At 44.0% G+C, this 15,550-nt stretch overlaps 1 protein-coding gene across 1 annotated transcript in view; it reads right to left on the bottom strand.

Moving 5' to 3' along the window:
* The window catches only part of LOC134610648 (baculoviral IAP repeat-containing protein 1-like), a 77,962-nt gene that overhangs the window by 46,507 nt on the left and 15,905 nt on the right, over positions 1-15,550 (bottom strand). Inside the window, 3 exon segments of the mRNA XM_063453716.1 lie at positions 2,296-2,347; positions 13,686-13,767; positions 14,418-14,517. Coding sequence (XP_063309786.1) covers positions 2,296-2,347; positions 13,686-13,767; positions 14,418-14,517 — 234 coding nt within the window.

Genomic DNA, 15,550 nt, shown 5'->3' on the forward strand with positions numbered 1-15,550 from the left:
ACATACTGACCCCATACACACACTACACACACTGACCCCATACACACACTGACCCCATACACACACTACACACACTGACCCCATACACACACTGACCCCATACACACACTGATCCCAAACACACACTGACCCCATACACACACTGACCCCATACACACACTGACCCCATACACACTACACACACTGACCCCACACACACACACTACACACACTGACCCCACACACACACTGACCCCACACACACACTGACCCCATACATACACACACTGCCCCCATACACACAAACACTGCCCCCATACACACAAACACTGCCCCCATACACACAAACACTGTCCCCATACACACACTGTCCCCATACACACACTGACCCCATACACACACTGACCCCATACACACACTGACCCACAAACACTGCCCTACATACAAACACTACACACACTGACCCCATACACACACTGACCCCATACACACACTGCCCCCACATACAAACACTGCCCCACAAACACTGCCCCCATACACACACTGCCCCACAAACACTGTCCCCATACAACACTGTCCCACAAACACTGTCCCCATACAACACTGTCCAACACACACTGTCCCCATACACACTGCCCCACAAACACTGCTCCATACACATACTGCCCTGCACACACTGCACACCTATACACACACAGTGCCCTACACACACTGCTGCCCCCCCATACACACATTGCCCCAAACACACACACACGACCCCCCATACACACTGCCCCACACATACATACAGTGCCCCCCATACACACACTGCCCCACACAGACATACAGTGCCCCCATACACACACTGCCCCCTAACACACACACTGCCACCCTTACGCACTCACACTCACTTCACCGCTCACACACACACTGCACCTTTCACACACACTTCACCCCTAACACACACCACTTCTCCTATGCCCTATATCCCAGCAGACCCCAGGTAAGTTGTCAAACTGTTCTTAAACGGTATGACTACTTACTCTGGGGTGGGATCCTGGCACTACTGGCACCATAACTACTACACTGAGCTGTAGTGGTTATTGTGCTAGGATTATTTTTTTTAAATAATCTACAAGTGCCCCTCCCGAGATCAGGCTCTGGATCCGCCACTGCTCCCGGCATCACTCTGCGGTGCGCGAGGGAGCTGAGCAGACAGCTCAGAGGAAAGTGCTCACTCGCCAGCGCCGCCCGCCAACTGACCAGCAGCCCCACTAGACCCCAGGGAGAGGGAGACCCCCCCCCCCCCAGCATTCCCAAAGGTAAGGAGGCTGGGGGGTTAAGGGCAGCACAAAACCAGGATACACCACTGGCTGCAGGTTACCATAGCAATGCTCCGATACATTTCCCGGCACCAGCCAGAAGATGCTGTCTGCACCACTAGGAGAATCTGTCTGCATCTCCCACTGGACCACCAATGATTAGAATTCTCAAAGGCCTCAAGAAGGGGGGATAAACATTAGTTTCAGGTTGTTTTTTTTGTTTTTTGTTTTGTAATACAGTACTACATGGGCCTCTACTTCTCACTAGAGACCCTACAGGGACGCTAATTTAGTGACAGGGGCTCTAAGGGGGGACCCTACCCCCCACAACAGCTCCTGTCACCTCACTACAGCCCATACCAACCGCTAGAGCCCCTGTAACCCCAATATAGCCCCTATATCCCCACTTCTGTCCTTGTCACCTAACTATACCCACTATCCACCCCACAATAGTCCATATCCACCCACTACAGCTCATATTCTCTCACTACCGCTTCTGACACTCCACTATACATACAATAGTACCTATCCTCCCACAATTGCCCCTGTCACTAATACATCAAATGTTATCCCTATACAGCCCCTGTCACCACACTAGACCCACTGTCCACCCCACAATAGTCCCTATCCATCCACTACAGCCCCTCTTCCCCATCTATTGCTGCAATAGCCTCTGTCATCCCACTATAGCCCTGTCACCCTACTATACCCATTATCCACCCACAGTAGTTGCTGTCCTCCCACTACATCCACTATTTCCCCACTGCATCTCCTATAACCCCACTCTAGCCACTACCCCACCTAAAGTCCCTATTTCCCCACTACAGCCCCTAAGCAAACACAACAAGCAGCCACTCCCATACAGGCCACCCCATGAGCAACATACAACACCACAAGTAGCCACCACAACGATAAAGGGGTTTTATGAAGCATGACTTTTTTTTAAAAAATTTAGAAACGTCACTCCTTAATGGTGGCATCTGGTTATCCTACTTACAGCCCAGAAAATACTTACGTGTCTCCATGGGTAAAATCTTCTCACCGAGAACTGTCGTGAAATGTTTGCCCTGAAATATAAATCGCCAAGTTCAAGGCACAATACATTTCTATTCTACGCATATTTAATCTTTCAATTGAAGGGAGACTCGAAGCACCATAACTGTTTCATCTTATTTTAGTAGTTATGGAAGCTGTACCTGGAAACTTGCCTTTTAATTCTTTAGCATTTTGTTAATTTATGTCCTAATCGGCAGTGTCTAATCTTCACCCCTCTACCCAGTGACCTTATATGGAGAAATCTACATTCACCAATAAGCTGTTAGTCTCCTTCATTTGCAGGACGCGGTGAGCCTTTACACACAAAATGCACAGGTCCTACAAGTGAAGGATAATAAATTGAAGGGCTAAATGGGAAAGCTGGGTTTCCTTATACAATGTCAGCAGGTAAATAAGTGAAAATTAAGGAGAAAATAAAAAGGTTTCTTTCCATGGGGAAACTCCTAGCATCACAGCCATTAAAATAAACTGTAGTATATACATGTTCAAATTGCCCCATAAATTCATATATATGGTGTAGGTTTACCATCTATGGCATCAATTTTATATTTCTGGGCAAGCTTTTAAAAAGATTTTTTCAAAATAAACTTTTAAAATAATTTAAAAAAAAATATTTTAAATATATATTTTATATATAAAAATATAAAAATATTTTATATCAAGATATTAAATCATTTTAAAAGTGTATCTAAAATTATTAAATCGTTTAAAAAGCGTACCCATAAATATTAATTTGACACCTATGATAGAAATGTGCAAGTTAACCATTCCCCAAAGTGAAACAATGTCAGTAATTTATTTGTACCATTGGTCATGGATTTTTTTTTTCTTTCTCATGACAACAATCATCTGGTAGGGTGCTGCTGTAAGTTCCGCTGTGGATGAGAAACCACAGAGAAGAGGATTCACATTATTTTGATTACCGTACTTTTAAATGATTCTCAAAGCAAGTAAAAAACTTCCATAGGATGGTCAAGCACCATGTAGTTCTACAACAGCTGGAGGGGTTGGCATTAAGTTCTGTTACCAAGGCTGTACAGTAATAAACATCCCAACATTTCAAATGACCAAAGAGGTGCAGTTTAGGGTAGGAGGTGTGGCTGGAGTGTGGCTAAAGAGAGTGGGGATATTCTGGATTGCGATTAATGGCCTACTAATGATACCGGAGAAACTGACGGAAGCCAAGCACAGAGAGATGGACACAGGTTTCTTCAGGAAGGAAGAGATTCTTTATTGGATCACCGATCGGGACTCAGAGGGACTAGCGTCACCAAAATACAGCAAAGTCTGAGTACTGAATACATAGAGTACATTCCTTATATAGCACTGTAGCTCCTCCCACAATTAACTACACCCACACATACCCTTAACCTATTTAATGAATAGAGTCTAAACTCATCCATCCGGTCTAACCACGTGGCTCATCTGATACAAAGGAGAGGGACGCGTAATTCCAGTTCTTACATTCCTGCACCTGGTCAGTACAGTGATGACAGTATCTTAGCTACGTGTAATTAACTAGATACTACAAACACATATACATACATATGCCTTGTGGCAATCTTAGCCTGCTAAACTTGTATTTTACTGGAATTACATCACATTCCCCCCTTTGATGCCTCTGATATTTCACAATTACTTGAGGCATCACTTAACCTTGGTTTGCATATACCTCAGGTTACCATGAACCAGACCAGACTTTTCTTATGATGTGAATCTTTTCAACACTCATCTTCCTGCATAGTTTCTCCCTGATCTAAAGCCTTATACTTATATATGGCCATTATCTGTGCAGCAGCCTTCCTCTCTGCTATAGTTCCTATCAGGCTTTGCACAGACCTAACTACTAAGGGTATAAGACACGGCAGGAGTAGACACAACAGTAAAATCAGTAGGACTCCACCTACCACTGCCTTAAGCCCTCCAAACCGCTCATACCAGTTACCAAACCAACTACTTGGATTGTACCCTTTCCATACCTGAGTAGGCACATGCACTAGTTTAACCATATGGCTAGTAAGCTCAGCTATTGCTTGCCCTTCGTCATCTATTTGAAGACAGCAATTGCTCAGGTTAAACTTCCCACATACACCTCCCTCTACTGCCAAAAGGTAATCCAAGGCTAATCTATTTTGGTACACTGCTGTCCTCATCCTGGTATTATGCTTCGCTAGAAGATTGAGTGCTTGTGAGGTCTCATTAGTAATAATCTCAACCACCGCCTGTAATCTTATAATACGGTTGAGCATATAAATTGGGGTTCTATAACCAAAGGTACCATCTTCTGCCCACGTGGCTGGCCCATAATAATCTATGATACGCTGGGGAGGCCATTCATTATCTTCCCAGGTGCCTATCTCTAAGGGTCCCCTTTTCTTCCTATGATTCACATCATACACTTTAACACCTAAAGTCTCACCTGTTTCAATCGGTAACAAGAAGAAGGATGGTTTGAGCATACCCAACACACATGCCCCTTCCCAGTCCTGTGGCAACTCCGAATAGGCTTTCTTACCACAGATCCAGTACAAATTTGCTGGGGCTCTCCAGGTAGATGTGATGGATAAATCAAACCACACATCCTTTAAACTGGCATATCTAGCAAACGGGTTAGATGGTTCTGAGACATTTGAAGCCGACCACCAAGTTGTATTTTTAGTATCATCATCATAAGCTTTTTGCCCTAGACAAGTTAATTCTCCTACAGAAGTATTATACATTATTCCTTTCCTTGCTATGCAAACATAACCTATGATGGAGGTCTTTAATCTCCACTCAGATTTACCTCTAACACTCAAATGATAATCGGCTTGTGTAGATATTAGTTGGTCAACTGCCTCAGAACCGGACATTACCTCCTTTGCTTCCCAAGGCCATTGGTCTCCCATGTTAGTACCTCCACACACATAGCAGTTGGTAACATTAAGACTACCGGCAATACTTTCAGCTAAATCGATGAACAGGTTTTTAGCATTATGGGGGATCTTATTATCTATACTCATCTCTTCGTAAAAGGAATGGTATACTTGATGAGTCTGGGAGGATACCGTATCAGTCTCTATCCCTATAAATAATATTGTCCCAGGGTCTAAACCCGTCCCGTATATTTGAAACCCAAATAAATTACCATATTTATCTAAGAACTTGTCGGGGTTATTTATAAGAATATGGACTGGATTGCATTCCATAGACTTACAGTATGGATTGGTAGGCAACTTAGTAACAATCATGTCTTTGTCTACTGTCTGTCCCCAAGTTGCCCACCCCACACAAGACCAATATGGACAAAAGTTATAGTCTTTATTTGGGCATCTAGGACTCACATATTTATTTTTGCTACTGGGACAAATATATTTATCGTTAGACCCATACGTCCTCTCCCATCTAAGATCCCCACATACATTCCACGGTTTTCTACCACTTGATATCGCCTTACATGCATCAAATAGCAGAACACCCGAAGAATGTACGGATTCTAACACCGTCTTATTAATTAGGGTCCCCTGAGGATCTCCATTCCTGAGAGTCAACCAAATTGTACGAGGTTGATACTCTGGACTGAAGCACTTAGGTTCTCCTACTCCTAAATGGCACACACTATAGTCTATATTTAGGTATCTACATCTTGATACCTCTCCTTTACATTCGTATTGTGAATGCCAAATTAGGGTTTGGGAAATATGGTTACCTGTTCTCGTAGTCTTAATGCATACCTCACAGCTAGGAGTGTCGGTACCTCTACCTTCCTGAATATAAAAACACATATAAATAAACACTATCAAAAGCACATCTTTCGCCGTCATCCTCAGTCTTCGTCCGTGCGATGGCGCCTCAGCTTCCAGGATGTGAGGGGCTGCAGGGAATGGAGTTCTGCTCATCTTCACAGGTGTCCCTTCGAGACTTTCCTGGCTTATACACTATGTGATGGTAAGCGGACAGGCTTTATTATGGCCTTCTCACTCACACCTGTAACAATAAAATTTGTAATCCACAATAATTCCTCGTTACTCCGACTGAGTAGTGCGTTTTAACCGGATCTTGCAGGGATTCTCTGGATCTGCTGTAACTTGCCAAGAATCGACTGCTGCTGGTTTAACCCTGGAGTGATGTATCCACGGAGTCACTTCTGCTACTTTTATTGCTGTAGGGGTAGACAAAAGAACAACATAAGGACCTCTCCACTTGGGCCCTAACGGTACAGTATTCCACTCTTTAATCCACACTTGGTCTCCTGGATGATAACTATGAACAGGGGGATAAATATTCACAGGTAATCTATCTTGTACCCATTTCTGTACCTCCTCCATAGTCTTACCCAACTCTACAACCTGCTGCCGGGTAATTCCTTCTCCCAACTGACTCAAGTCCCCCCTTAAGTTACCAAGTACGGGAGGTGGTCGCCCATACATGATTTCAAAAGGAGAGAGGCCCATCCTTCTGGTAGGGGTACTGCGGATTCGCAATAAAGCTATGGGTAAGAGAACGTTCCACTTAAGTTGGGTTTCCTGACACATTTTAGCCAACTGGTTCTTTATAGTTCTATTCATTCTCTCTACCTTACCAGAACTCTGGGGTCTATATGCAGTATGAAGCCTCCACTTTATACCAAGCATATGAGTCAGTTGTTGTAGGCACTGATGAACAAAAGCTGGACCATTGTCCGATCCTATAGAACAGGGTAGTCCATATCGGGGTATTATTTCTCGTAGCAGGAATCTTACAACTTCTCCTGCTTTCTCTGTACGAGTAGGACATGCTTCTACCCAGCCTGAATAGGTGCACACAATTACCAGCAGGTAACGATGTCCACCCGATTTAGGCATCACTGTAAAGTCTATTTGTAGATCGGACATGGGGAGTCCCCCCATAAACTGAACTCCTGGTGGCTTTACTGGTCCTTGTCTTGCATTATTCTTAGCACACGTTACACATCTGCGTACAATGGCCTGAGTCAAGTTGGACAATCTTGGTATGTAGAAATGTTTTCTAAGAGATTCTTCAGTACTGTCTCTCCCAGAATGTGTCCCGTTGTGATAATTTTGGACAATTTCTACCGCTAGTGATGCTGGTATGACTATTCTTCCATCTTCTAGCTGATACCACTTGTTCTCCAAATACTTTCCCGGTTCAGTCTTTAACCACTCCTCTTCTTGAGCTGTATAAACTGGAGTCCATTGAGACAGTGGGGTTGGTATTAGAGCAGCTATATGCCCCACATACTCCTGTCTTCCTGATTCAGCAGCACGCTTAGCTGCACTATCTGCCATCCGATTTCCCTTGGTTACATCACCATCTCCTCTCAGATGCGCTCGACAATGTATGATACCGACTTCTTTCGGCTCCCACACTGCTTCCAATAGTTGTAGGATTTCAGCTGCGTACTTGATTTCTTTGCCTTCTGAATTCAGTAGTCCTCTTTCTTTATACAAAGCTCCGTGGGCATGAGTGGTTAAAAACGCATACTTAGAGTCCGTATAGATATTTACTCTTAAACCTTCAGCCAATTGTAACGCTCGTGTTAGTGCTATTAATTCTGCCTTTTGTGCTGATGTTCCTTTCGCCAGTGGCCGAGCTTCTATCACCTTGTCTATTGTTGTCACTGCATATCCTGCATAGCGGATCCCTTCTTTCACATAACTACTGCCGTCGGTGTAATATTGAACATCGGGGTTCTGGATGGGAAAATCACGAAGATCTGGTCTACTTGAAAATACTTCATCCATTACTTCCAAACAATCATGTTGACTTTCAGTAGGTTGCGGCAAAAGGGTAGCTGGATTTAAGGTGTTTACAGTCTCTAAATGCACTCTTGGGTTTTCACACAACATTGCTTGATACTTGGTCATACGGCTGTTACTAAACCAATGATTTCCTTTGTAATCCAACAACGTCTGTACTGCATGTGGGACTCGTACATAAAGTTCTTGACCCAGAGTGAGTTTATCGGCTTCAGCTACTAGCAGGGCGGCTGCAGCTACGGCTCTTAGACAAGGTGGAAGTCCGCTGGCCACTGCATCCAGTTGCTTAGACATGTAGGCAACAGGTCTTTGCCATGATCCCAAGTACTGTGTCAATACTCCCACAGCCATTCTTCTTTGCTCGTGTACATATAAGTAGAATGGTCGTGTGTGATCAGGTAGACCTAATGCTGGGGCACTCATCAAAGCCTTCTTCACATCTTCAAATGCCGTTTGCTGTTCTTGGGTCCATAAGAAGGGGTCGTGCTCTGTACCTTTGATGGCTGCGTACAGAGGTTTTGCCAGTATCGCATAGCTGGGAATCCATATCCTACAGAAGCCTGCTGCCCCCAAGAATTCTCGCACTTGTCTTCTATTCTTGGGTATTGGTATTTGGCAGACAGCTTCTTTTCTCTCTGGCCCCATAATTCTTTGACCTTCAGAGATATGGAATCCTAGATACTTGACAGTTGGCAAACACAACTGAGCCTTCTTTCTAGACACCTTGTATCCTGCCTTCCAGAGAATATGTAGTAGATCGTGCGTTGCTTGCTGACATTTTTCTTTTGTAACTGCTGCTATCAACAAGTCATCTACATATTGTAACAATACACATTCTCCTGGGATAGACTCGAAATCCAGTAGATCTTGACTTAGAGCTGAACCAAATAGGGTAGGTGAATTTTTAAACCCTTGGGGCAGTCTTGTCCAAGTCATTTGGCGTTTTGAGCCCGTTACAGCGTTCTCCCATTGGAAAGCAAAAATACATTGACTTTCTGCGGCAATTCGGAGGCAAAAGAAGGCATCTTTGAGATCTAAGACTGTGAAGTAAGTAGCCCCGCCCGGAATTAAAGCAAGCAGGTTATATGGATTGGGTACAACTGGATGTATGCTAACAACCGCATCATTGACTGCTCTTAAGTCCTGTACAGGTCGATACTCATCTGTACCGGGCTTTTGAACAGGCAGCAATGGGGTGTTCCAGGGGGAAGTACAGAATTTTAGGATACCATACCGTATGAACTTATCCAGATAGGATTGGATGTTCTTCTTAGCCTTCTGCGGAATGTGATATTGTCTTAGGCTCACTGGATAAACCCCATGTTTCAGTTCAATTTTTATTGGTGGAATATTGCGGGCCAGTCCTGGTGGGTTGTTCTCTGCCCAAACTCCTGGTATGTTAAACAATGTCTCATCACTCCTAGGGTTTTGGCTAGTCAACACTGTATAAAGTCGCCACTCTTCTTCCTTTGGTACGGATAAAGTCATAATACCTGAAGGTCCATTAAACTTTAAGGATGTTGTTCCATTTGGTAGGAACGTAATCTGCGCTTGTAATTTTGATAGCATATCACGTCCCAGCAATTGGACTGGACATTCAGGCATATAAAGGAATTGGTGTTTTACTACGTGGCCTCCCAATGTACAGAGTCGACTTTTAAGAACCGGTTTTTCAGCACTTCTTCCAGTTGCTCCTATCACAGTAATAGTCCTTCCAGATGGAGGAGCAACTAGATTAGTCACCACTGAATGTTCAGCACCAGTGTCGATCATGAACGCACTCCTTTTCCCCCCTATTGATACATCGACCATAGGCTCCGCTCGACCAAGGGGGATGGAGCCCGGTCGGTATCAATAGTCCTCCATGACCGTGTCAGCCAATCCTACGAAGTCCCTACCTTCTCTATCGCGGGACCTTTGCGCTGCTGGAATATATCTGTCTTCCCTAACACTTCCTCTGTTCCCATTACTCCCTCTATAACCATTACTCCCTCCGGGGCCTCCTCTACCTCTCGCTCTGCCTCTAAAGTTTCCGTAGCCTGCCCTGGGTTGGTCTCTCTCGTACTGCTCTCTTTGCGGACATTCGTTCCTCCAATGCCCTTCTTCCTTGCAATACGCACACTGATCCCTACTCAAAGGCTCCCTACTCCATCTATTATTGCCTCTATCTGGGCCCCGTTTATCTACGCCTGCGATCGCTACCGCTAGCATATCAGCCTTTTTACGCATCTTGCGCTCCTCCTCTTTCTTGCTTTCTGTTTCCCTATTCATATAGACCTTATTAGCTACCTCCATTAGTTGGGAGATTGACATACCTGCAAACCCTTCTAACTTTTGTAGCTTGCGCTTAATATCTCCGTAAGCTTGGCTGACAAAGGCGGAGTTAACCATTCGGGAATTGTCTGCGTCTTCCGGATTAAAGGGGGTGTACAAGCGGTACGCCTCCAATAATCGGTCATAAAAGACACTGGGCGCTTCATCGCTTTTCTGGATCACCTCAACTGTCTTCGACATGTTAATGGCTTTCTTTCCTCCGGCTTTCATGCCAGCAATTATAGCGTCTCTATAGGCTCTGAGTTGAACCATATCAGCACCATTTACGTTCCAATCGGGATCGGTGTTGGGATAGTGTGTCGCGGCCCATGCTGCTGGATTAGCTTGGTTCAAAGCACGGGCTCTATCTTCTAATGCTTTAATGGCTGCTTGATTTATTCTTGTCCTTTCCTCATTGTTAAATAAAGTCATTAGTAACTGCTGGCAATCAGCCCATGTCGGATTATGCGTCTGTACTATTGAGGTGAACAGATCAGTCATAGCTTGTGGTTTCTCAGTATACGAGGAATTATGGGTCTTCCAGTTTAAAAGATCGGTTGTGGTAAATGGGACATATACGAAGACTGGGTCAGCGTGTGCCATTTGACCTGCGGCATCGATATAAGCTGACCCGGGATTCAGACGAAGAGGCATCTGATAGTGCTTTAATTGTTGGGCACCAGTCAACTGTCGGGTTTGGATGGGGCTACGTAGAGAGGCGTCAGTCATGGGTTCCGGTCGGGGAGAGATAGGGTATGGGGATGTGGGAGGTCGGTTTTGGGAAAAGGTCGTAAATAAAACACTTCGAGCCGAGCTAGATGAAGCTTGACCGGAAGTCTGAAGTGGCGCCAAATCAGGATATTCGTTTCTAATGGGGGTGGATTCTGGTTCCGGAAGGGGAGATTTAGTACGAGGGGGGGTGGATCCTGTACTGGAGGAGGAAGCGGAAGTGGATGAGGGTAATGAGGGGAGGGGTGCAGGACTTCCTGCGTTTGCGTCACTTCTTCTTAACGGAAAGTAAGGGGGCGGCAAAGGGATCTCGGACTCAGGGGGCGTGTCCAAAATGGGCCTAACACCAGTCCTAGTGGACGAGCAAGTCCTAGCTACCATGAGGCGACACTGCTCCTCGTGGCATGTCTGGAGCCATTTTGGCGAGTCATTTACGGCCTGTCTCCAACAGTCAATATAAGGAAACTGGCCGTAAAGTTCAGGCCTACCCGATACAGCCACGTGTAAGCGCTGTACCAGAGTTGGATCCAAACTGCCACGTGGCGGCCATGCCGCAACCAAAGTAGGCCACTCCCTAGTACACAAAGTGACCAAACGTACAGGAGACATCTTTACCCCAAAATCACAAACTTTGAATCCCTTTTTAAAATTCTTAACCATACATCCTAAGGGATCCGGAATCGTTGACTGCGACGCACCCATACTTAACAATGGAACGTCGTCGACAACGAATACTATACACGCGTACTATTCAACAGTCACACCCGTTTCCTCTGGCAACAGCACCACGTGGTACGGTTACCAAGTGAAACGTACACAATAACAATAAACACTCAGGGAATTCCCGTACACACACAGCTGTTACACCAGTCACTATATAATCAATATTATGCCCTTTGGCGTAACTATACAGTCACCCACGCTATAATTCTCTATATACGAATTACCCGTCTATAACACACCCCAGTAACATCGTCTTTTACAAATAGCGGTTACAGTACGGTTAGCATAGGTCAAAGCACAAGTTAAGGTCACAATACAATTATTAGTGGTTATGGTGTTAAACATGCAATGGACGACAATGATTAGTACTTATTATATAATGTCAGTAAATATACAGGGTTATGGTACCGTGCACTATAATACAGCAACACACTATTAACACTCTCGCTAGACGGCTGAGCTCGCGCTATCTAACAAGATATACACTTTACTAAAACAATCGTTAACACATTTACAATTCCCAACTAAACTATTGGCCAGTACCTTGAATGGACTACCTAAAACTATATACACCCGTTTTGGTTAGCCACACTGCCCAATCACCACATATACATAGCGAGCTAGAGATCCGAATTTACACAGGCGCCTCTTAGTCGCACTATACAACGAGCTAGAGATCCGAATTTACACAGGCGCCTCTTAGTCGTACTATCAAAAGTCTAGTGGGTTCCAAATTTACACGCCTTCCCACTTAGCCCAGATAGGATGAGAACTAGCGAACCGAATTTACACAGGCGCCGCTTAGTCTCCCGGTCCCTCCGACCTAGCGAACGTAATATACACCCTAGAACGCTAGTCTAGACAAGACACCGGTGTCCGGCTAGGGCTATCTTACACCAGGACCCCGCCTGACTAACCAAATCAAACGGTCTGACTAAAGAGCGTTCGATCGAGCGGTGCGCCTTCGCTCCTTCCCTCCGACAGAGGGGGCAGATACAGATTCAAAAACCCCTTTGGGCCTACCGCACAATCGGTATACCCCTAGCGGGTCCTGCCGTCTAAAACAGCAGTTATCTTACCTCCTCGTTCCTGAACCTGAGTTCACACTCATCGACGGGGACACCCCAGCACTTCTCACGTAGAGGCCGATGATCTCCTGGACAACAGACCAGTGGCGCCGAGACGAAGGGAGGTCCACGCAGAAGTTCAGGGGTGCAGCCGTAGAGAACGTGGGCAAAGATAGACCGTCTCACGCCTCTGCCTCTCAGCTACCGTTGAACGATGAGCTTCCCGGCCAATGCACCAAATGATACCGGAGAAACTGACGGAAGCCAAGCACAGAGAGATGGACACAGGTTTCTTCAGGAAGGAAGAGATTCTTTATTGGATCACCGATCGGGACTCAGAGGGACTAGCGTCACCAAAATACAGCAAAGTCTGAGTACTGAATACATAGAGTACATTCCTTATATAGCACTGTAGCTCCTCCCACAATTAACTACACCCACACATACCCTTAACCTATTTAATGAATAGAGTCTAAACTCATCCATCCGGTCTAACCACGTGGCTCATCTGATACAAAGGAGAGGGACGCGTAATTCCAGTTCTTACATTCCTGCACCTGGTCAGTACAGTGATGACAGTATCTTAGCTACGTGTAATTAACTAGATACTACAAACACATATACATACATATGCCTTGTGGCAATCTTAGCCTGCTAAACTTGTATTTTACTGGAATTACATCACACTAATAGCATTTGTGTAATTTGTGTAAATGATCAGCTTATACGGCCTGTCTCTTCAGGCAGCATTTTAGAAGATAATAATGAACAAAAATTACCATAAATCCAGAGAATCCATCGTAAGATTTAATATATTGCTTTATTTCAACTTGGGTTTTCTTACTACCAAGAAAATTGCACCTAAATAAAGAGAATATAATATTAGTTCACGGATAAAGATTCCGTTATATCCTCTTATCATTTCCTCATTATTCTTCCTGCATCCTCTTTCATGTATCGTGATGTCTCAATTTGTTTTTTGTCTCCTCTCTATCTTATTATACACTTATACCGTTCTCATTTTACGTCTCCGTGTAGTTTCAATTCTCCCTTTTGTATGTTTGTGTTTCCTCTTCCTTTTTTTTTTTAACTCCCACCCTCTGCATTTTGAGATGTTTGCTATGATTGCATTATATTATTTTTTTCACACTAGAAACAGACCGTGTCTTTCAGAAGGTACTATGAAGACAAGGGGCTCACCCTTATAAACGGTCTCTGTTTGCCTCTTGTCATTAATAAAATTAGAATTACCTCTTCACTAAAGCTAAGATAATTTAAAATTCCATATTGTTTTATTAATACTTTGAAGTAACTGTTTGGTCTTTCTGGATATCACTATACTCTGTATAGTGTATGCTTCTCTACTATCTATTTTGTGCTCCTTACTTCTGTGATCTCTTTGTTTTTTCCTTGTTTGCTATATTGTTCTGTTTTTCAGTATCTCTTGTCTTCCTGGCTTTTTTGGGTCCCTGCCTGTTCCATTGACTGACTCCAGTCAACATTTAACTCACTCAGGAAACCACTTTGTATGTTCTTTCCAGGGGTCATCCTCCTCTTCCCAGTTTCCCAGGCACCCTCCACATGAGAAGCACTGCACAGTGTCCCTGAGCCCTGAAGACATGACATGCAAAAACACGATATGAACACAAATGGTCATGGCACAATCACAGATCACTAAGTTTATAACATTATGCATTTGAAAATTATATAAAACATTTGGCTAGCAGTGGCAAGTAGCTGGAGGGGTCTGCATACAATTTTAAAATTTTCCAGGGGAGGGACATTATTTAAATATATACAAATGGAGGGAAAGACAACATTATCCTCTTTAATAGTATTTTTTTGCTAGCGGGTTGCCATCCGTTTAAGGTCCTTCACTGCATATCAGTTTGTGACCACCGCATATTTGGGCTCCTCCCCGCATGTATTTTAATACTGTACTAGAATAAATATTGGAGGGGAAGGTTTCATCAAGCATTCTCTGTTGCCTTGATCTGTATGTCTCCTGCAGAGAGGTAACATCGCAGCCGGTACAGGCATCCTGGGATGCCTTACATAGAGCCTGATACTGCTCTTACACATGTGAGTGGTTCTTTTATAAAATTATATTTGTTGCTTATCGAATAGATTGCACTATGTACATTTTCTATTTGCCTTTTTAAAGTTATTTCATATATATATATATATATATATATATATAAAAATATCAAATATAGCACTCCAAGGACTTAATAAAAATTAACTTTTATTACCTTCACTAAAACAGCAAATTATCAACGTTTCAGCTTGATCCCTTCAAGCTTTCGTCAGGACAGCAAAAGCTTGAGGGGATCAAGCTGAAACGTTGATAATTTGCTGTTTTAATGAAGGTAATAACAGTTAATTTTTATTCAGTCCTTGGAGTGCTATCTTTGATATTTTTCTACATTTTTGGCTGACAAGCACCGGGCAACTAGATTTTCCATAGGTGGAGTGCAAGATTATTGGGAGTCTAGCCAACTCCTTGGTTTTGCACCCCTCCCTGTCACAGGTGCCTCATCTCAGGTCCCTATTTAGCCTTGTACTGCAGAGAGCCTCAGATGGAATTTTTTTCCCAAGTAAGTGGGTTAATCTCATAAGAGCAGACATTAGACTGTGAGAGTAG

This window comes from Pelobates fuscus, chromosome 5 (assembly GCF_036172605.1).
Source record: "Pelobates fuscus isolate aPelFus1 chromosome 5, aPelFus1.pri, whole genome shotgun sequence".
NCBI lineage: Eukaryota > Metazoa > Chordata > Amphibia > Anura > Pelobatidae > Pelobates > Pelobates fuscus.